The sequence below is a fragment of the Palaemon carinicauda genome, chromosome 21 (genome assembly GCF_036898095.1).
Source record: "Palaemon carinicauda isolate YSFRI2023 chromosome 21, ASM3689809v2, whole genome shotgun sequence".
Taxonomy (NCBI): Eukaryota; Metazoa; Arthropoda; class Malacostraca; order Decapoda; family Palaemonidae; genus Palaemon; species Palaemon carinicauda.
Window position 1 is genome coordinate 124,398,062 of NC_090745.1, and position 21,842 is coordinate 124,419,903.

General features: G+C 48.9%; 1 protein-coding gene across 4 annotated transcripts in view; it reads right to left on the reverse strand.

Moving 5' to 3' along the window:
- LOC137615478 (uncharacterized) overlaps positions 1-21,842 on the reverse strand; it is a 192,594-nt gene that overhangs the window by 111,915 nt on the left and 58,837 nt on the right. For all 4 annotated transcript variants that reach the window (XM_068345391.1, XM_068345387.1, XM_068345389.1 and 1 more), the window contains exon 2: positions 16,207-17,139. In XM_068345391.1, the coding sequence (XP_068201492.1) occupies positions 16,207-17,025 (819 nt within the window). In that variant the 5' untranslated portion in view covers positions 17,026-17,139. The remainder of the gene's footprint in view (positions 1-16,206; positions 17,140-21,842) is intronic.

Here is a 21,842-nt window from a genome sequence, read left to right on the forward strand (position 1 = left end):
GTTCAAGGTCATCGCGAAAGATCCACAGTTGGGAACCCCACAAAGTCAAGACTTTATTGGCTACTAGAAGATTCAAAGACCACTAGGAGCCCAATTCTGAGTCTATCTGCTCAGATTGTCTGCAATGCAACGAGCAGATATATACACCGAGTTGTCTTCTGCCCATCAAAGTATCTCTACTGCTAGATGGCACAGGGGCTGCAAAAAGGTACCGCCTCATTTGTTCAAGTAGACTACTATCATGGTGTTGTTGCTCATCAAGACCATGGAGTGCCCCGCCACAAACTGGTGGAAATGTTTAATGGAAAGAAAGTCTGCCCTCATCTCTAAGAAATTTATATGCTGGTACCCTTCTGATTCAGACCAAAGGCCAGAGATGGTGTGGTGCAAGCAGTCGTCAAGCTATGAGAGGCCGGGGATCAGCGTAGCGAGAGATCGAAGGGTTGGAATCACGAGCCTGAAGGCTCAGCATGACGAGAGTCTGAAGGCTCGAAGTCACAAGAGCCTGAAGGTTCAGGGTCACAAGAACCCGGGGGCTCTAAGTGTAACAAGAAACCAAAGGCTCAGCGTGACGAGAGCCCAAAGGCCTGGGGTCACAAGTAAAATACTACTCCCCTCGACGCACCCCGAATGGGAATGTCTAGCAGGTTCCTCCAAACAGGAGTATGCTCAGAAGTCACTCGTTGGTCTCTATAAATTCTCTCTTGCAGACGAGAGAGATGTCCTCCCGAACAAGGACATTGCCTCGGACTTAGTTCTCCCCAAAACTCAGCAGAACTCAGCAAAGGGAGAAGCGTAGTCCTCGGCATCAGCCACAGTAGAGGACCATAAGTCCCAAATGGCGGGCAGCAACACCAAGGTTATACAGTACTGCGGCCAAAGGGGGAAGGATCCACCTCTGAGGAATACGGTGTAAGCTTCCTCTCAGCACCCAACTAAAGGAGTTCGAACAGAACTTCCTTCGACGGGGGACCATGTACACCAAGCGACAGCCACATCTGCAACAAATCAGAGAATGAGTGGGTGCTCCCTTGGCAAATAAGGTCTAAGGCGGGAGACAGTGGCAACATCCACACTCTGCTGAGCCAAAAGCAAAGTGGATGCTCAGCCTAGGTGTGTGAGTGAGCGGGGTAGCTGGCTAGCCCCCACCATTCCCCACCAGTTGGGGTAGTTATACCTCGCTAAAATCTTAAGCTTCGTCTTTCAGCTACGCCGAAAGTAATATCCCCTATAAAAATGACAAATTCGAAGATAATATGTATTTTTCCTAACCATACAAACCTTAGCTATTTACAATGGGTTTACCTTTTAGCGCAGCTGAAATGGCGAGCCATTAGATTTTAACGAGGGTGTATTACCCCCGCGCTAGTTAGCGGGGGGGTAGGGGAGTGGTAGCTAGCTACCCCTCCCCCCCCTCACACACGGATGAATGCTCACTTTCACTTAGAGGTAGGACTTGTCTTGGGGGACAGGGCTGGCGGGCAAATATGTGTAAATAGCTAAGGTTTGTATGGTTAGGAAAAATACAAATTATCTTCGAATTTGTCATTTGTTCCGTAACCGATATACAAACCACGCTATTTACAATGGGTGACTTACCCATTAGGAAGGGTGGAAAGTCCCCAACCATACTGGCTTTGGCTTTACCCGGGGACTCAGAATCCGAGTGAGTCGCACTCGAGAAAAGGAGTCCCTGCACCTCACAAGCTCCTTGCTCCGCAAGGAACCGTGTGGCCTACATAAGCTTGTGTGTGAAGGAAGAAGTGTGACCCGTCCTAGGCAGTTGACCTGGTGTTCCAGAAGGAACTCTGGGTTAGGACGTTCCCAATACCACCTCGTCAGGGTATGGGGGACGCGACAGTATTGACTCAATACTCGGAACACAAGGAAGCATGGTTTACCTGCAGAGGTTCGACGTCAGCTATGCAGAGACCAGGATGCTGCCTCCCCGTAGAGGGGATGATGAAGAAAGAAATAAGGGCCAGATATACTTCTTTCGTTCATGCAGGCTAAAACCTGATAACAATGCCCTCAACCTTCTGCTACCTGTCCAAAATGGAGCCTGAGGTTAGACCAGCTGTTGTGTAGCCACCACAGAGCGATAGAAAACGTATCAAGACTCCTGTGGGTCACGCCCTGCAGGAAGCGGGCTGCGAAGGTCATTAGACGCTTCCAGACTCCAGCTTGTAGCACCTGCGTCACAGAGTAGTATTACTCGAAGGCGAGGGACGTTGCGATGTATCCAACATCGTGCTGTAGGGCGACATGACGGGGGAGGGTCTGGAGACAGGACGAGATGAATGTCCTTGAGTCCAAGCTGAAGAGGTATACTGGTGACTCTCCCCCCATGTCCTCCTTGTGCTCCCAAATCGGCTGCAACTGAGGACAAACTGCAGCTGTTCCCAAAGCTAACCTCTCGATTCCTTTACTGGCAAGAAAGAGAAGGTCTTGGGACATCAGATACAGAATGGAGACTCGAAATCTTGAAGGAATTGGACCGAAGGGCCGGGACCCCCAGATTCTGAGTCTAGCCAACAACTCAGGAGCGAACCTGAATGTTGCCTTCCCCTCTTCCTTAGAAAGGGGGAGTCGTACGAGACCAAGAAGATTGCTTACACACTGGCCGTGGCCAGAGTGAGCAGGAGACCCAAGGCGGAATACAATCCGAGGCCTGTCGTAAAGGGTCTTGAGAAGATCTCTTAAAGGACTAAAAGTCCGAGCCATGCTCCAAGTTGGAGGTCTTCCTCCGACTAGGGCAGGGACGATCGTAGCTTCGCATGAGCGAGGAAAGATCCAGCGGGCAGGAAAAAGTTATTCCTTTAAGCCTAAAGGTCAGGGAAAGCCTGAGCGACAGACTTCATTGCCGAGAGCGGAAAGGAGTTTCCTCCCGCCAAAAGGCAATAAGACCGTTATTGCTGGAGAAGAGGCCTCAAGGGAAGAGGTATATCTCCCACGGCACCAACCACCTTAGACTCTTCGCTTTGCCTGGAAGACCCCTGCAGATGACTATCGCAGATGACGTGACCTCCGTACCGCGACTGTAGCGGGTTGTCTCTTCTTGAGGAGGAAGCGTAGTGTCTCCAGGCATGAAGCCGAAGCGACGTCCCGGTTCGGGAGAAATGTCGCAGTGTGGTTGTTTGAGTAGTCTGCGCCGTGGGAGAAGCTCTCCCGGGAGTTCCGTCAGAGGAAGCAGAGGGTCCAGAAACCGTTCTGCGCATAGTCCCAGTGGAGCTCTCCCATTGAAAGGTTGACAGACAACCTGGTCTTGTTGAGACCCATTGTCCACAGACAAAAAGGAGGGAAGACGCAGGCGTCGAAGTTGTCCCACCATCACCGGAATGCATCTTGCCAGAGTCTCGGGGTCTGAGACTGGGGGGAAGAACAGCGGAAGCTTGAGGTTCCAAGCTGTCGCGATCAGGTCCCCCAGACCAGGACTTGCTGGTTACCCAAGGTCAAAGACCCCCAGGTACACTCTCTACGAGGCTCTGCTCGGATAGTCGGAGAGAACATTCCCCTGCCTGGAATGAGAGAGCCGATGGTGGTATTGAGAGAATCTCAATCATCACGGTATCTCTACTGCAAGATGTGAAGGTGTGAAAATGCGTCCCCTGCTGGTTAGAATACGCCAGAATCATGAAGTCGACGCGCACTGGGCGACTCGGCAGGAGCTGTAGGATCTGTAGAGGGGCCAGACTAAGGCCCCTAAGCCTGCCTGAATGATGGAGAGGTATCCTTCAGGTCTTGACCATAGGCCTGGACCGGAACATGCCCCCCCTTTTCCTTTGACGAGTCCGAGAACAGCATCAAGAATGTGGGGAAAGGACGAGAATATCCACTACCATCAAGAGGCTCCATAGGTCAACACCCATTGCAGGTCTAATAGTTCCGCTGGTCCCACAGAGACCAGGAAGTCCGGTTAAAAGTTGCCTGAAGCCACCGGAACTTGGACCGCCCCACATGGAACTTATCCTGAGGCGACCGTTCGGACTATAGACGGGTCAATGAGGAAAGGAGAACTAGGAAACGTTCCAAGGTAGGGCTGAAAGCTCTGCTTGACTGAGAACAGGTACTGCGGCTCTCCTCAGTCTTGCCACAGTCAACTGAAAGGAAGGCTCGGAGGATGTGGTAACAGAATCTGGCGTCCCCAGGTGGTCACCCATCCAAGTACCGACCAGGACCAACGTTGCTTAACCTCGCTGGACGGACGAGAAGCGGGGTTTCCAACGTGGTAAGGCCGTTGACTCAATATCATGGCCAGGTACTCCAGATGTTGAGGCAGAAGAAGAGAAGGCTCCAAGCAAAATACCATGAACCCACACTCATGGTAAGCATCCGGAAGCTTGTCCCGGCGCTGAAGAAGGTCGAACCCGAGCCTACCGGAGTTGACCAGCCCTCCAAACAGCAGAGGAGGCGGAAGCCTGCACCTGAGCGGCCATGAGGAAGGCAGGGAGAGTTCTCTGGGGGAAAAAACCTGCTATGCCACGGCGGGATAACCACACTGCATCATAAGCAGGAATACTTGCAGTCTAGGCTGAATTCGACGAGCTCCCTGGAAGATGGATGGAATGGAAACTGAAAGTACTCGTCCTTCCGATCCAGGGTTTAAGGACTCCTGTCGCCTCGTTACCAGTCTGATCGATTCTGCTGTTCTATGCTGGCCGAAGTTTGTTCGACAAACTTGATCAGGGCTGAGAGGTCGACTACGGAACTCCCCTCTCAGATCCTTCCTTACAAGAAAGGATCGACTGAAGAGGCCGGGGGTGAAGCCGTCGATGATCCTATGGAAGACCTTCGCCTAAGGTATGGATCATTCTGCCCAACCGGGCAACTCTTGCTGACGCTATGGCATAGAGGTTCAGAGACACTGAATTCACTGACAGAGACGGCAGGCGCGATATCCTTGGCTGATCACAGAGATTGTGCGGGAATGGGCATCGGGAAGCTGTCATTCGGATGAGTAACCTTAAGCATCCTCCCAGTGAAAAACCTGCAATCCTAGAGTTCGTGAACTCTGCCGCTCCTTTTAGGACTATGCCCCCCCGGGGGAGCCTCCCGTGCCATCTGTTCCTGACAGGAGGAAACTGCAATTGGACACCTTGTCCCAGTTGTCGTAGCCGATAACTTAGGCCGACATGGTTGAAAGAAAAGGGCGCTGGAGCCCTGAAGAGTCTGGAAGAAAGCGCCTTGGAGGAGTGAAAACGGAAGTCGATTTCCTCCGCACAGCCGCTGTCTAAGTCTCTGTCCTTGGGCACAAACAAACTCTTCTCAAGGATGGAAGGGTGTCTGAGGTCGTCGACCTCCACAGATGAGACACCCGAAGGAAGCCCTCAGTCAGCGCGTCCAGATGGTACAACATCGAGCTTGTCCGCAAGTTAGATACTTAACGACGAAAGGCCAAGGTGCCTGAGCTCGAGAGGAGGAAAGTAACCATGATCTTCCTGTAGCTTCCTTGAACCAAACCTCGGGCCGTAACCGAGGAGGGAAAGGACCTGGTAAGCCCCCAGAGGAAGGGGTAAGCAGTCACCCCTTGTCCGATGGAGAAATCTCGAACGGAAAGCCCCCCCGCCAAAAATCCTTCCAGGGAATGACGGGGAAGGGCTAACCCAGGTTCTGGAAAGAGGAGTGTTGCTCAGATCTCCCTGAAGTTTCTCCTATTCATGCAAGTGCCATGCTCTGCGTTTACGGGGTGAGGCCGTGTTCTGGAAATACGCTCCAGAAGAACTCACCAGGCTGGCCATGCTGCGAAAACCCCAATGGGAATCGTGGTCGCAATCGCCCTGGAGCTCGCGCAATGGTAATTCAAAGATTTGCGCGTGGGCGAACGTGGAAGCGCCCATGCGTGGTAACGCAGGAACGCAAACGAAGGTGAGCGAAGGAGCGCAGAAAGAGGGCGAGCGTGGTAGGAAGGGCGAGAGCTGGTGGTCGGTGAGCGATAACCCATAGACGAGCAATGGATACTGCAAGAAATAAGCCGACGTTTGTGCGAAGAAACACTGTAGGTTCGAGCGACGGAACACCATCGGTTCGCGTGACGGAACACTGTCGGTTCGCGTGACGGAACACCGTCGGTTCGCGTGACGGAACACCGTCGGTTCGCGCGACGGAACACCGTCGGTTCGCGCGACAGAACACCGTCTGTCCGCGCGATGGAACACCGTTGGTTCGCGCGCGGGCGGACATTGGAGAGCATGGGCGCGGACGCGCATGAGCGTAGACGTGCAGGCACGTGGGCGTGTGGGCGCGCAGGCGAATGATCGCGCGGGCTCACAAGCGAGCGGTCGCGCGGGCGCGCGGTCGCGCGGGCGAACGGTCGCGCGGGCGCGCAGGCGAACGGTCGCGCGGGCGCGCAGGCGAACGGTCGCGCGAGCGCGCAGGCAAACGGTCGCGCGGGCGCGCAGGCGAGCGGTCGCGAGGGTGGGCAGGTGAATGAGCACGAGTCCGAGGCGGCGAACGCAAGCGTTAGCGCGATGGCGAGGAAACGCGCTGCCGCGTGGGCAAGGAAGGCCGCTGGCGATATGGATCAACAGGCGATCGGTGGTGAGCTGGTGAGCGCTGACAAGTTGGCGATGGCGCGTTGTGGCTTGCCGACGAGATGGCGAGCAGCATGCGCAGGTGAGCGATCGCGCGATGGCGAGCAGCATGCGAAGGTGAGCGATCGCGAGCAGCATGCGCAGGTGGGCGGTCGCGCGATGGCGATCAGCATGCGCAGGTGGGCGGTCGCGCGATGGCGATCAGCATGCGCAGGTGGGCGGTCGCGCGATGGCGAGCAGCATCCGCAGGTGGGCGATCGCGCGATGGCGAGCAGCATCCGCCGGTGGGCAATCGCGCGATGGCGAGCAGCATCCGCAGGTAGGCGATCGCGCGATGGCGAGCAGCATGCGCAGGTGAGCTAGTAGCTGGCGAACCATGTTCCTTCAGAAGTGTTGGAGAACGTTGGCGTGCCGGCTGTAACACACGCGGGCGATCCGGAGATCGCCGAGAGACAGGTGGTCGCTGGCGAGCTGATGATCGCTGACGAGCAGAAGGCAACGCGTGGAAGCCTGCGCATAGAAGAAAAGTCCTTGACCCCGACCTGAACCGAAGTTCTAGATCGCGAGAGCGAACGTGGGCGCACAGGGCGCGTAACAGGAACCAACAGGAACAGCAGGGATGATCATCATGAGAGCGCTGATGAACAGGAGAGCGCTGATGAGCAGGAGAGCGCCTGTGCGCTAACACTGAGCAGGAGCAGGAGAGAACACAGCAGAAGGGCGCGCAGGGGAACCCTGACACGCAAGGGAAGAACCCCTGTGGGAGGCAACCCTTTTCCCCGAAGGGATCGTTGTCCGCCGGGAGACTGATGTCCGTCGGAAGACCGTTGTCCGTCGGGAAGACCGTTGCCCGTCGGAAGACGAGGTCAGACTGCTGTCCATCTGCACCAAGGCGGAAGATCAAGAAAAAGGAGTTGTAGGCTGCAAACAGAGATTCAAAAAGGCGCCTCTTAGCACCATTATAGGGAGATGAGAGGCCCTTACGACGAGGCGGACGGTGGGCCTTACGGCGACAGAAGAATCCTCCGAAGAGGAGTCTCTATGAGTGTACTCTCTCGCGAACGAAAGAGAAACACTTCGTAGAAGAGACTGGTCAGTCAGTGACCTAAAAGGAGCAATCCTCCGAAGAGGAGCTCCTGCAGTTGCCCAGCCCCTTGAGCGAAACTGCAGGTGTGATTGCTCAGCACCAAGAGCATAGTCGCACGAAAAAAAGGCAAGAGAAGAACCCCCCAAAAGGGGAAAAACTCAAGCCTGGACAGGACCAACTTCCCTCGGAAGGAAAGTTACCCGCCCAAGGAGGCAAGCCTCCTGAGAGTTCTAAAATGAACTGGAGAGCTGTCCGTCGTCACGGGAGTACTTCCAGTAGAAGGAGACACGCCCTTGACGAAAATACAAGGGGGGAGGCAGCAACAGCCGAATCCCCAGGCCTCAACAAGACAGCTCACACCGTTGCCATATTACAGAAACGAACTAGATCGGTAACTGTAAAAAAATAAAACAAAAAACATTAGTACACATTCATTCCCCCGGGAAGGCTCCGAAGAGGAATCCCGAGGGAAAGGAAAAGAATTACACAACAGGCACGTGCCCTCACAACCACTTACACTCACGGAAGGAGAGCTGTAACCAAAACAGAATTATAACAATTATAATTATGTAACTATGTAATTATGTAATTTAAAATTAATGAACACTAAAGAAAGAACGAAAACCCCGAAAGGAATCGTTCTACAAGCTGAAAAAAAAAAAAAACTACAATTAGATTCATAAACTAATTGAGACAAACGTACGGCGTAGCAACCCCCCCACACGGAAAGGAAGCTACAAGGGCGTAGTAACACGTAGTAAAAGGGTGAACGACCTCAAGAGAGAGAGAGAGAGAGAAAGACATAAGTCAAACTCGATCGCCACCCAAAAATTACGCCGTGGTGGTCTAACTGCCGAGGACTCCACGTAGATATCGTACACTACACACACAACTCTGAAAAGGAAACTTACTGATTTCTATACTCAAATATATATACAAACATGAAAACATGTTTACATATATATTGAGTACAGTAAATGAAAAGTAAGCAACTAAGTAAAGACAAAACAAACAATGGCTGCCAAGAGAGGACCAAGACAGAGACGTCTGTCACAGTCCGAGCCAAAAGTGAAAGTGAGCATTCATCCGTGTGTGAGGGGGGGGAGGGGTAGCTAGCTACCACTCCCCTAACCCCCCCCCCTGCTAACTAGCGCGGGGGTAATACACCCTCGTTAAATTCTAATGGCTGCGCTAAAAGGTAAACCCATTGTAAATAGCGTGGTTTGTATTTCGGTTACGGAACAAAGCAAGGTTTTGTATAGAGTGATGGAAAAATTAGGTTCCAATAGCTAGGAAAAATAAATTACTTTTAAAATGTTATTTGTTTTGTCCTGAAAAAAAAATTCAGCCTTCAAAATAAGAAACTCCATTGTTGATGGGAGCCTGGAACTGAGATCCAAACAGAAAATTATTTTCTTTCCTGGAAGTGTCAGTCTTACAAGGTCCATTCGGGGGCATAGAAGATGAATCCAACAACCTCCTTATGGATAACCACAAAGATAGGGAAGTGTCAAACCCGGCATATACAGAAAAATCGGTTTGACAAAAAGCTAACCCATTGTCCTTTTTGTAAAGAGGATGGGGACAAAATTTGACATTTGTCAAGACTAGGTGTAACACTTGGATCCAAAGTAAAAATGAGTGTCAAAGGACAATGGTTTGTATCTATGTAATAACAAATAACTGTTGAAGAAAAGAGGTACAGGAGAGGTGCACATGGCACAGCCAAAACTGGTGGAAGGTCAGAATCTAAAAAGGTTAAAACATTTGAAGGATAATATAGACTTTGGGCTTACTCTTTTACAACAGACAGATATATCTTGGTTACTACAAATAAATCCTGCAATTATGAATTCTAAATCAAGAGGAAATAACAAGAAAAAATACTTCTTAAGTTAAGATATTTACAATATGTCAAATTGATTGAAACTAGATTCCCCTATCAATTCATATTCTTCTCTATTAAATCCTATTAATGGCAAATACTCAAAAGTTTGCAAACACTAATGAATGTATTTACCCTTTTCCATTATTAACATGACTTTCTGGGTACTGCATTAAAGCATAATTTTTCCTATGCTACCTACAAATCCTATAAGTGCTTGGAGGGATAAAAAGTAAGAAAAATGATATTTTAATCATAAAATAGATTTTTTAATATACTTACCCGGTGAATATATAATAGCTGCTACTCAGCGGCTCGACAGAAAACATACTCAAAAAACTCGCGAGCGATCGCTATGAAGGTTGCGGGTGTGCCCACCAGCGCCAACTACCGGCCAGATACCACTCTTGCATGTAAACAAACCCTTCAATTCTTCTCGTCCCGCTGCGTCTCTATTGGGGAGGAAGGGAGGGCCTTTAATTTATATATTCACCGGGTAAGTATATTCAAAAATTTATTTTATAATTAAAATATCATTTTTAAATATTTAACTTAGCCGGTGAATATATAATAGCTGATTCACACCCAAGGCGGTGGGTAGAGACCAGAGTTAATTAAGTTTACAGCGTATAAGCTAAGAGTTTTTGACAGTTATCAATATAACAAAATCAAAATATATAGGTACCTGGTAAGGAAGTTGACTTAGACGATTACTCTGCCTTATAAGTCTGTCTTCCTCACGAAGCCCAGCGATCCTCTTAGGATGCTGAAAGACTCCCAGGAGCTGAAGTATTAAGGGCTGCAACCCATACAACAGGACCTCATCAAACCCCTAATCTGGGCGCTCTCAAGAAATGACTTTGACGACCCGCTAAATCAACAAGGATGCGAAAGGCTTCTTAGCCTTCCGTACATCCCAAAAAACAATATTAAAAAACATTTCAAGAGACAGATTAAAAAGGATATTGGAATTAGGGTAATGTAGTGGTAGAACCCTCACCCACTACTGCACTCGCTGCAACGAATGGACCCAGTGTGTAGCAGTCCTCGTAAAGAGTCTGGACATCTTTTAAGTAAAATGACGCGAACACTGACTTGCTTCTCCAAAAAGTCGCGTCCATAATACTTTGCAGAGATTTATTTTGCTTGAAGGCCACGGAGATTGCTATAGCTCTAACTTCGTGCGTCTTAACCTTAAGCAAACATCGGTCTTTCTCATTCAATTGAGAATGAGCTTCTCGTATTAAAAAAATCTGATAAAATATGACAAAGCATTCTTTGACATAGGCAATGATGGTTTCTTAACTGAGCACCATAATGCCTCAGATTTACCTCGTAATGACTTAGTATGAGCTAAATAGAACTTAAGAGCTCTAACAGGACATAATACTCCTTCCAGTTCGTTGCCTACGATCTCTGATAAGCAAGGAATATCAAAAGATTTAGGCCAAGGACGAGAAGGCAGTTCATTTTTGGCCAGGAAACCAAGTTGAAGTGAACAAGTGGCTTTTTCTGTAGAAAAAACCGATGTTCTTACTGAAGGCATGAAGTTCACTGACCCTTTTAGCCGAAGCCAAGCACACTAGGAAAAGTGTCTTGAGGGTGAGATCCTTCAGGGAGGCTGAATGTAATGGCTCAAACCTGTCTGACATGAGGAACCTTATGACCACGTCTAAGTTCCATCCAGGAGTTGCCAAATGACGTTCCTTAGAGGTCTCGAAGGACTTAAGGAGATCTTGGAGATCTTTATTGTTGGAAAGATCTAAGCCTCTATGTCGAAAGACCGAAGCCAACATGCTCCTGTAGCCCTTAATCGTGGGAGCTGAAAGGGAGCGAACCTTTCTCAGATGTAAAAGAAAATCTGCGATTTGGGCTACAGAGGTACTGGACGAGGACACAGATGCTGACTTGCACCAGTCTCAAAAGACTTCCCACTTCGACTGGTATACTCTAATGGTAGAAGCTCTCCTCGCTCTTGCAATCGCACTGGCTGCCTCCTTCGAAAAGCCTCGAGTTCTTGAGAGTCTTTCGATAGCCTGAAGGAAGTCAGACGAAGAGCGGGGAGGCTTTGATGGACATTCTTTACGTGGGGCTGACGTAACAGATCTACCCTTAGAGGAAGACTTCTTGGAAAGTCTACCAGCCATTGAAGTACCTCGGTGAACCACTCTCTCGCGGGCCAGAGGGTAGCAACCAACGTCAACCCTGTCCTTTCGTGAGAGGCGAACTTCTGCAGTACCTTGTTGACTATCTTGAATGGAGGGAATGCATATAAGTCCAGAAGAGACCAATCCAGTAGAAACGCGTCTATGTGGATTGCTTCTGTATCTAGGACTGGAGAGCAATAGATTGGTAACCTTTTGGTCAACGAGGAGGCAAAGAGGTCTATGGTGGGTTGACCCCAAGTAGCCCAAAGACTCTTGCCCACGTCCTTGTGGAGGGTCCATTCCGTGGGTATCACCTGACCCCTCCGACTGAGACAGTCTGCCAAGACGTTCAAGTCCCCCTGGATGAATCTCGTCAACAGGGAGATGCCTCGATTTCTTGACCATAAGAGAAGGTCCCTTGCGATCTCGAGCAGCGTGAAGGAGTGCCTCCTTGCTTGGAGATGTACGCTAAAGTTGTGGTGTTGTCTGAGTTGACCTCTACCACTTAGTTTCGAAGAAGCTTTCGAATATCATCAAGGCCAAGTGGACTGCTAATAGCTCCTTGTCGTTGATGTGCATGCTCTTCTGACTTGAGGTCCACCGACCCGAGCATTCCCGACCGTCCAGGGTCGCACCCCAACCCAAATCCGACGCGTCTGAGGACAACACATGGTTTGGGTTCTTGACTGCTAGGGATAGTCCCTCTCTCAGACTGATATTGCTGTCCCACCATTTCAGGTATGCCTTTACTGGTTCGGAGACTGGGAATGATACCGTCTCTAACGTCTTGTCCTAGTTCCAGTGAGAGGCTAGATGGAACCGGAGAGGCAGAAGGTGTAGTCTCCCTAGTGAGACAAACTGCTCCAGGGATGAGAGAGTCCCTACGAGACTGTTCCAACTCCTGACTGAACAAACGTTTTCTTTTCAGCATTAGTTGGACTTCGAGCAGGGCTTGACTGCGAATCTCCATCCCCAAATATAGAATAATCTGGGATGGGATCAGTTGGGACTTTTAGGTTGACCAAAAGTCCCAACTCCCTGGCCAGACTCAACGTCCAATGTAGATCCTGCAGACAGCGAAGACTGGACGATGCTCTGAGAAGCCAGTCGTCCAAGTACAGGGAGGCTCGGATCCCCGATAGATGGAGGGATTTTGCCACATTCCTCATGAGCCTCGTAAACACGAGAGGCGCAGGACTGAGGCCAAAGCACAGGGCTCGAAACTGGTACCCCACATTCCTGTAAACAAACCTCAGAAACGGTTGGGAATCCGGGTGTATAGGAATGTGGAAGTATGCCTCCTGAAGGTCGAGAGAGACCATCCAGTCGCCTTCCATAAATGCTGTCAAGACAGCCTGGTAGACTTCATCGTGAAGTTTGTCTTGACAATGAACACATTGAGCGCACTTGCCTCTTACGTACTCCTGCAGTGAACCTGGCTGCCAGATCATTGGAGCCATCCCTGAGGGACTTGTTCCTGCAGAGAACGTGGCTGTCAGATCATTGGAGCCATCCCTGAAAGCCTTGTTTATGCATGACATAATTGTACAGCAAAACTTCAAACGCTCGAAAATAGCTCTGAAGTCGACCTGTAAAATCTTGGAGCGTCTCATGGCCAGGCGCCAGGGAGAGTCTATGAGGTTTGAGAAGTCTATCTGGGCAGAGGCAGGAACTCCCAAGCCGAGAACTTCTCTCGTGTCATATCAGACTCTCGCTCTATAAGCCAGCTTAAAAGTAGGGAAAGCAAAGGCTGTCTCCCCCAAACTCCTCCTGGTGATAAACCAGTCGCCTAGCAAACGTAAAGCTCTCTTAGAAGAGCGAGAGAGCACTAGCTTATAAAACAACGGCTTCGAAGTAGCTAGGCCTAGTGTAAGCTCTGACGTTTAGGCGAACGAGGAGCAGCAGTTACAAAAAGATCCGGACAAAGATCCTTAAAAATCAGCATGATTTATTTAAAGTCCATAGAGGGCTAAGAAGCTTTAGGCTCCTCTCCGTCTGACAGAGTCCTCAAGGGAATATCAGTAGGAGGGGGAACAGCAACTTCCTCATCTGAAGGAACCTTGTCCGACAATAGCCGAGTCTCAAGCAAGGGAGAGACCTACCGTGGTGGCAATGCTTAACAAGCAGAGTCCACACGCACTGGTGCATTAGTAGCGGACCAGGACGCAACGTCATGTAACTGCTTGACAGTCTGTGAACTGTCAACAACAACAGGTGCGTGAGGACGCACAGCGTCCACTCGAGACTGCTTTGACCGCCTAGTCTGAGCAGTCAAAACAACTCTAGAATGCGGAGGTTGACGCTCAGCGTCAAAACAAGTCAACTCCGATTGTTGGCGAACGTCCTGAACGTCAACAGGAGCATCAGCAAGTGGCCTAACGTCCAAATGTGGCTGAAAATCCACACGAGACCGCATCGAGTGTGGTTCTAAACAACCTGACTGACGTGACTTGGCTACGCCAACGTCAACAGGACGCACAAAGGAACGTTAGGGTGGCTGAAGGCCAGGATCTCGATGAGATAAACGGCTAGGCTCAACGGACTTATCGGCAGAATAGTCTTCCATAAGGTAGGCAAGCTTATTCTGCATGTCTTGCCGTACAACCCATTTAGGATCAACGGGCATGGTTGCAGTAAGAGACGAGGGTAACGTCTGTGACTGCAAAACCTTGCCTACAAAAAGACTCTCGGAGTCTGTGTTACACTTTTGTTTAGGCGGCGAGCAGTCTTCCGATGACTGCATAGGGTCAGAGCTGTCCTAATAGTTAAAACCAGGACGCTGGACCTGTCCTGAAAGGACTGACTTTCGCTTAAAGGGCCTCGAAACCTTGTTCCACGGTTTCTTATGCGAAAAGCCTTAGGATGACGAGGAGAAAAACGTCTCTCTCGCCTTATGGTAGGGGTGATCTTGGTAAGATACACCTGATACCATAGAGGGAACGTCTGTTCGCTGATCAAGGCCTCTCGAACCCATAAGTCGTATGACATTACTTCTCCCCTGGGCTTGGGAGCTTGCAAGAGGTCCCGGACTAGGCGAACGACAGGCACGAACAGACGAACCCTCGGTCGCAATACTGACAACACTTTGCGCAATATCACTTTATCACTACGATTTTCTGTTTTGCACTTATTTCACTGAAATCGAATTTTTTAACAATTCACATTAGGTATGAATAAAACTGATTTCTACCTGAAGCACGCAATTCTACCCTCTATCAAAAGGTTATAATTGCGAAATCAGTCGTATAAAGTAAGCACATTAATACCAGCAAAAAAACAGTAAACATATTTTAAGATAAAAAGTTCAGTGGCTGGGGAAGAGACTAAACACTAGTTCATTCAAAACTACGTTTTCAATCTCTCACCGTACAGTGCCTTGGGACGAGAATAAAAAACTAAAAACGTTTTATCCTTTCTCCCCGTACAGAGACTAGGGACGAGAGTAACTCGAGAACAACGTTACTCGCTTGGGACGAGATAAAGATCGGAACGTTCTCTCTCCTCTCTCTCTCCGTCTCTATCTCTCTCTCTCTCTCTCTCTTGATTTCGCACCGAAGAGAAGAGCCCACTTACCTTTCGTCAATAAACAGGTTATTTGACCAAAGGAAAAAAAACTGAAAGGTTTTTCAATTAAAAAGTTCCTTTAAAATAGTCTTTAAAACATTTAAGCTTTGAAAGAAAAAAGAACAAAACGTCAGAATCGATTTACTCTTTCTGCAAAGTGAAACCGTGATACTCTCTCTCTCTATCGTAACGATAGAGCGCAAACTGCGTAGCATAAATAAACTAAACGTTAGTTCATCTTTGAAACAGTACGAAGACTATTCAAAGAAAAAAACTATCATAAAATATTTACTAAAAATATTTCATTTAATAAGTTTTAAATCATTAGCTCTGTAAAAGTTATTTACGATTGAAAAGGGCTCAACGTTGTTTAACTTCGGTTTCCAAGTTAGGACCGCCTACTCTCAGGAAAGGTCGCATATAAACAAATCATTAAAATTTATTTTGATGTTTATTATAAATGGAAAGCTAATCGAAGAGGCCTAATAAAGGCGGTTGAGATATAAAATATATAGAGGAAAATCTATAATTAATTTATAACGTGATAAGATAATTGCTAAAAACCTAAAACACACTTCCGTCTAAGGGAAGGGTCGGCCATTTAAAAGTCAAAGAAAGTCCATACTCTCTTTCTTGTCATCAAAAATTAAATCTATCCAAAAACGAGTTCAAGATTTAAGATGAAGATAAAACACCTGCACTGCGAAAGCTCAAACCAAAATGAAGTACTTCACCAAATATGTTGAGAAAACTCCAGGTTCTACAGCGAGTATTGATACGTCTTGTCGTCAACGTCGACAGAGAAGAATTGAAGGGTTTGTTTACATGCAAGAGTGGTATCTGGCCGGTAGTTGGCGCTGGTGGGCACACCCGCAACCTTCATAGCGATCGCTCGCGAGTTTTTTGAGTATGTTTTCTGTCGAGCCGCTGAGTAGCAGCTATTATATATTCACCGGCTAAGTTAAATATTTAAAAACTCAAAAGGCCACTTACTCTGTATGCACCTCGTAGTTCATCAATAGTAAGGCCACAAGGAAATTCCTCTTGTAACAACTTACTTAGACGTTCTTTTGTCTCATTAGAAAAGATTCTCACTGTACTATGTGAATCCATAACTGATGATGTAGTATCACTATAGGATATTGTCTTAATGGCAGCATCACAAAGAATAAACTGATTTCCACTATTAAAAATTTTAAAATTTTCACCAAGAGAGGACACCAGGTCATATATGCATGAGAATCCTAAGGTTTGCAAGTCTAGTTTTTTGTTTGTTTTCATCATAAATTCATTATTTAGGTTTTCAAGATTAATCCCTCCTTTGTTGTCTTTCACGATAGCTTTAATCACACTAACTATTTCATCAGGAACCTGCGAAGCCATATTCTCTTCATAACCTCGTGGAGGATGACGTTGATCTTCTGCAATCTCTGGTGAAGAGGCCTTGTCCGCCTTCAAAAGTAATTGTTGCCCATTGACCTCAACAACCTTTAAAACGTTTCCTTTTAAATTACAAAGAAGATCAACAATGTCTAAAAAGCCAAATTCTGATGCAATCAAAGGCTTTCTGTACCTCTTAAGATACGCTAAATTAAATTTCTCTATTTCCAGTCCCTCTGGATAACACTTCAACAGTTGAACAATCTTTTTTTCAATACGGTTTGGAACCTGTGGTAGATGACTGGAAAGCTGTTCTAATACGACGCTGGTTTTTTTATTGGTTTCTTGTACTTTCTCTTCACCTGAATAATTAATAGTCTTTCCTATACCAGCCGAGACTTTAGGTAATCTGGAAACACCGTGGCCCGTCATTTTGAGAAAAGCTCATGCACTACCTTTGCAGAAGGACCTACACCTTATTCAGTCAATTCACTGAAAGAATGGCCCTGTCTTTCATCACAAATCAGCAATGGTTCAACAAAAAACCTGAAATAATAAAATTTCAATTAAATACAGTACTGTATTCTATAATCTAGGTATACAGAAAAATCCTTTTTATTTTATTTATGAATATGCATCACAAACTACAACACTTATGTATCATAATGACATCATGATAAGTAATACTGTAATGAGTATTTAAGCTGCACCAATCAGTGCACGGATCAAAACAAGACTTTTCTAGATCAAATTTCATGTAAGAAAAACTTGAAACTATATATGCTGCACTCAGGTAGTAAAATAGGAACACACAAACTCACAAAAAGAAACCATAGATATGACAAATTCGTAGATAATTTATATTTTTCCTAACTATACAAACCTTAGCTATTTACATGGGGTAATTACAGTACTTCGGCATAGCTGAATGACGAGCCATAAAAATTTTAACGAGGGTTTACTACCCCACCGCTAGTTAGTTAGCGGGGGTTAGGGAGGGGTACCTAGCTACCCCCCCCCCCTCTCACACAAACACCGGTGATTGCTACACTTTGCTTAGAGGTAGGACTTATCCCGGGGGACAGGGCTGGCGGGCAAATATGTGTAAATAGCTAAGGTTTGTATAGTTAGGAAAAATACAAATTATCTACGACTTTGTCATTTGTTCCGTAACTGAAATACAAACCACGCCATTTACATGGGGTGACTCAACCCTTAGGTAGGGAGGTAAGACCCTGCCATACTGGCTTTGGCTTGCCCGGGGACTTCATATTCGAGTGTGTAAGTACTCAATAAATAAGGAGTCCCTGCTCCTCGCTAGCATGCTGTGAAACTGCTGCGGCCTACATAAGCTGTGTGTGAAGGTGAGGAAGTGACTCGTCCTAGGAAGTTGACCTGGAGTTCTTCAGATGGAAATCTAGGCTAGGACTCTCCCAATACCACCTCGTCAGGGTATGGGGACAGGACAGTATTACACTTAATACTGTACTAGGAACGCAAGGGAGCATGGTTTACCTGCAGTGGTTCGAGGTCAGCTGTGCAGAGAACCCAGGATGCTGCTTTCTCCAAGGGAGGAGAGGATGAAGAAAAGAATAAGGGCCAGACAGATCTTTTCATTCACGCAGACTAAAACCGGGTAACAATGCCCTCAACCTTCTGCTACTTGTCCATTAAGGAGCCTGAGGCTAGACCAGCTGTTGTGCAGCCACCACAGGGCCGAAAGAGAACGTATTGAGCCTCCTGAGTGTCACGTCTTGCAGGTAGTGGGCCGTGAAGGTGGTCTGACGCTTCCACACCCCAGATTGAAGGACCTGCGTCACTGAATAATTTTTCTTGAAGGCCAAGGACGTAGCTATGCCCCTGACATCATGCGCTCTAGGGCAACGTGACGGAGAAGGGTCAGGATTCAAGGCCAGATTTATTACCTTGCAAATCCAGGCCGAGATAGTATTCTTGGTGACCCTCCTCTTCGTTTTCCCGGTGCTCAAGAACAGGGCTTGCACCAGGGGACGAACTGCAGCTGTTCTTTTAAGATACAACCTCAGACTCCTCACTGGGCACAGTAGGAGATGGTCTGGGTCATCTGTTACAGAACGGAGACTCGAAACCTGGAAAGAGTCGAACCTAGGGTCCGGCACTCCCGGGTTCTGAGTTTTGGCAACAAACTCAGGGACGAAGCTGAACGTTACCTCCCCCCATCCCCTTGAATGGGCGATGCCGTACAAGAGACCATGCAGTTCACTGACTCGCTTGGCCGAAACCCAATGCTAGCAGGAAAACCGTCTTCCAGGTAAGGTGGCGATCTGAATCCTGACGTAATGGTTCGTAGGGAGGTCTCTTCAAGAGACCTGAGAACTCGAACCACGTTCCATGGAGGAGGTCTCACTTCCGACTGAGGGCAGGTAAGTTCATAACTCCGTATGAGAAGGGAAAGATCCAGCGAGGAAGAAATGTCCATTCCTTTACGCCTGAAGGCAACACTTAAGGCTGAGCGATAGCCTTTCACTGCCGAGACTGAAAGGCGCATTTCCTCCCGCAAATACACAAGGAACTCCACTATTGCTGGAATAGTGGCATCGAGTGGAGAGATACCCCTTCCACGACACCAACCGCAGAACTCGCCACTTCGCCTGGTAGACCCCTGTGGATGACTTGCGCAGGTGACCAGACATCCTGTTCACAACTTGTTGCGAAAATCCTCTCTCCCTGAGGATATGCTGATAGTCTCCAGGCGTGAAGTCGAAGCGAAGCTACGGCTTTGTGGAAGATGTTGGCGTTGGGTTGTATGAGTAGCTCGTGACGTGGAGGGAGTTCTCTCGGAACCTCCGTGAGGAGTTGCAGAAGGTCCGGGAACCATTCTGCGTGATGCCATAGCGGAGCTATCAGGGTCATTGAAAGATTGACCGATATTCTCGTCTTGTTGAGCACCCTCCTCATCAGACAGAACGGGGGAAAGGCGTACACATCGACGTTGTCCCACCGTTGTTGGAAGGCATCCTGCCAGAGAGCCTTGGGGTCCGGGACCGGGGAGCAGTACAGCGGGAGCTTGAAGTTCAGCGCTGTAGCGAACAGATCCACCGTCGGTGAAACCCACAAAGTCAGGACTTTGTTGGCTACTTGAGGATCCAAAGACCACTCGGTACTCACTATCTGCATCACTCTGCTCAGACTGTCGGAGAGCACATTCCTCTTGCCCGGAATGAAGCGAGCCGCTAGTGTGATCGAGTGGACTTCAGACCATCTCAGAATCTCTACTGCAAGATGGGATAACTGTTCTGAAAAGGTACCTCCCTGCTTGTTGATATAAGCCACCACTGTGGTGTTGTCGCTCATCACCACCACAGAGTGGCCCGCCAGGACTTAGTGGAACTTCTGAAGTGCCAGGAACACGGCCTTCATTTCTAGCAGGTTTATGTGAAGGTACTTTTCTGATTCTGACCACAGGCCTGAGGTCCTGTGGTTCAGAGCGTCCCCCCCCCCCCCCCTTTCTTTGATGCGTCCGAGAACAATATCAAATCCGGGGGAAGGACGAGAAGATCCACTCCCTTTCGTAAGTTCTCATCCGCCACCAACCACTGGAGGTCTGTCCGTTCCGCAGGACCTACAGGGACCAGAGTGTCCGGGAAATCGTGACCTTGATTCCACCGGGACTTGAGTTACCACTGGAGAGATCTCATTCTGAGGCGACCGTTGGGAACGAGACGAGCCAGGGAAGAGAGGTGGCCGAGGAGACGCAGCCACGTTTGGGCTGGGAGTTCTTCACGATTGAGGAAAGGCCTCGCGACCTTCCTCAGCCTTGCTATCCTGTTGTCTGATGGGAAGGCTTTGTGGAGATTGGTGTCTATGACCATGCCTAGATATACCAGTTTCTGAGAGGGCTGCAGAGAGGACTTCTCGAGGCTTACCATGATCCCTAGATCCTGGCAAACTTCGAGGAGCTTGTCTCAGTGGCGAAGAAGGGTTGCCTCCGAGTCCGCCAGGATCAGCCAGTCGTCCGGATAACGAAGGAGACGGATGCCGATACTGTGAGCCCACGATGAAATCTGGGTGAACACTCTGGTGAACACCTGAGGGGCTGTGGAGAGACCGAAACACAGCACCTTGAACTGGTAGATCTTGTTGTCAACGCAAAATCTTAGGTACTTCCTTGCAGACGGATGGACTGGTATCTGGAAGCACGCGTCCTTCAGGTCCAGTGTACACATGAAGTCTTGTGGTCTCACTGCGAGTCTGACCGTGTCTGCCGTCTCCATACTGAATGGAGTCTGTTTGACAAACCCGTTCAGGGTCGAGAGGTCGATGACTGGTCTCCAGCCTCCAGACCCCTTCCATACAAGAAAGAGTCGACTGTAGAAGCCTGGGGACTCGTCTACAACCTCTTGGAGAGCGTCCTTCTTCAACATGGTCTGGACTTCTGCCCAAAGGGCTTGCCCTCTTGCCAATCCCATGGCAAGAGAGCTCAACGACATTGGATTCGCTGTCAGGGGAGGTAAAGAAGCTGTGAACGGGACGCAATAACCCTGAGCGATTACGGAAATCGTCCAGGTATCTGCCCGAGTTGCTGCCACCTTGCCGCGCAACTTTGTAGGCATCCCCCCACTGGTGGACATGCAGGGGGACTGCCAATCCTAGCGTTTACAGCCTCGGCCGTTTCCTCTAGGGTTCTTGCCTCCCCTGGAGGACTTCTTGCTCCTTCTGCTCTTGGCAGGAAAAGGCTTAGACACCTTCGGCTTTGTTGCTGTCATCTTCTTTGTGTCCTTAGCCGGACGGGGCTGTTGGGCCGCTGGAGGTTTGTAGGGCCTCGATGTCAGGGCCCTATGGATGAGGGAATCCTGGTTGGACTTCCTCCACCTCTCAGCGGTAAGCTCCACGTCCTTAGGCTCAAACACTCTTACCGAGCACGGAAGAGTGTCTGAGCCTGCTAACATCCGAACTGGGGACCTTCTGGTGGAATCTCTCAGCCACTGCGTCCCGTCGTTTGAGAATCGTATTGGCCCACAAGCTCTTGACTTGGTGGGCCAGAAACTCGATGGTCCGCGTGCCTGAGAGCAAGAAAGTCTCCAGTGCCTTCCTGGTGCTTTCTTTGGAGAGGTCCTCAGACCGCACCAGGATGCCCAGAGACCCCAGCCAGATGTCAAGCCACGAAGTTGCCTGCATGGCACACTTAGCGACCTTCTCCTGGCTTAGGATCTCAGTAGCTGAGTAGAACACGTGCCGGTTGGAGAGTCTCACTAGAGGGACTTCCCCGA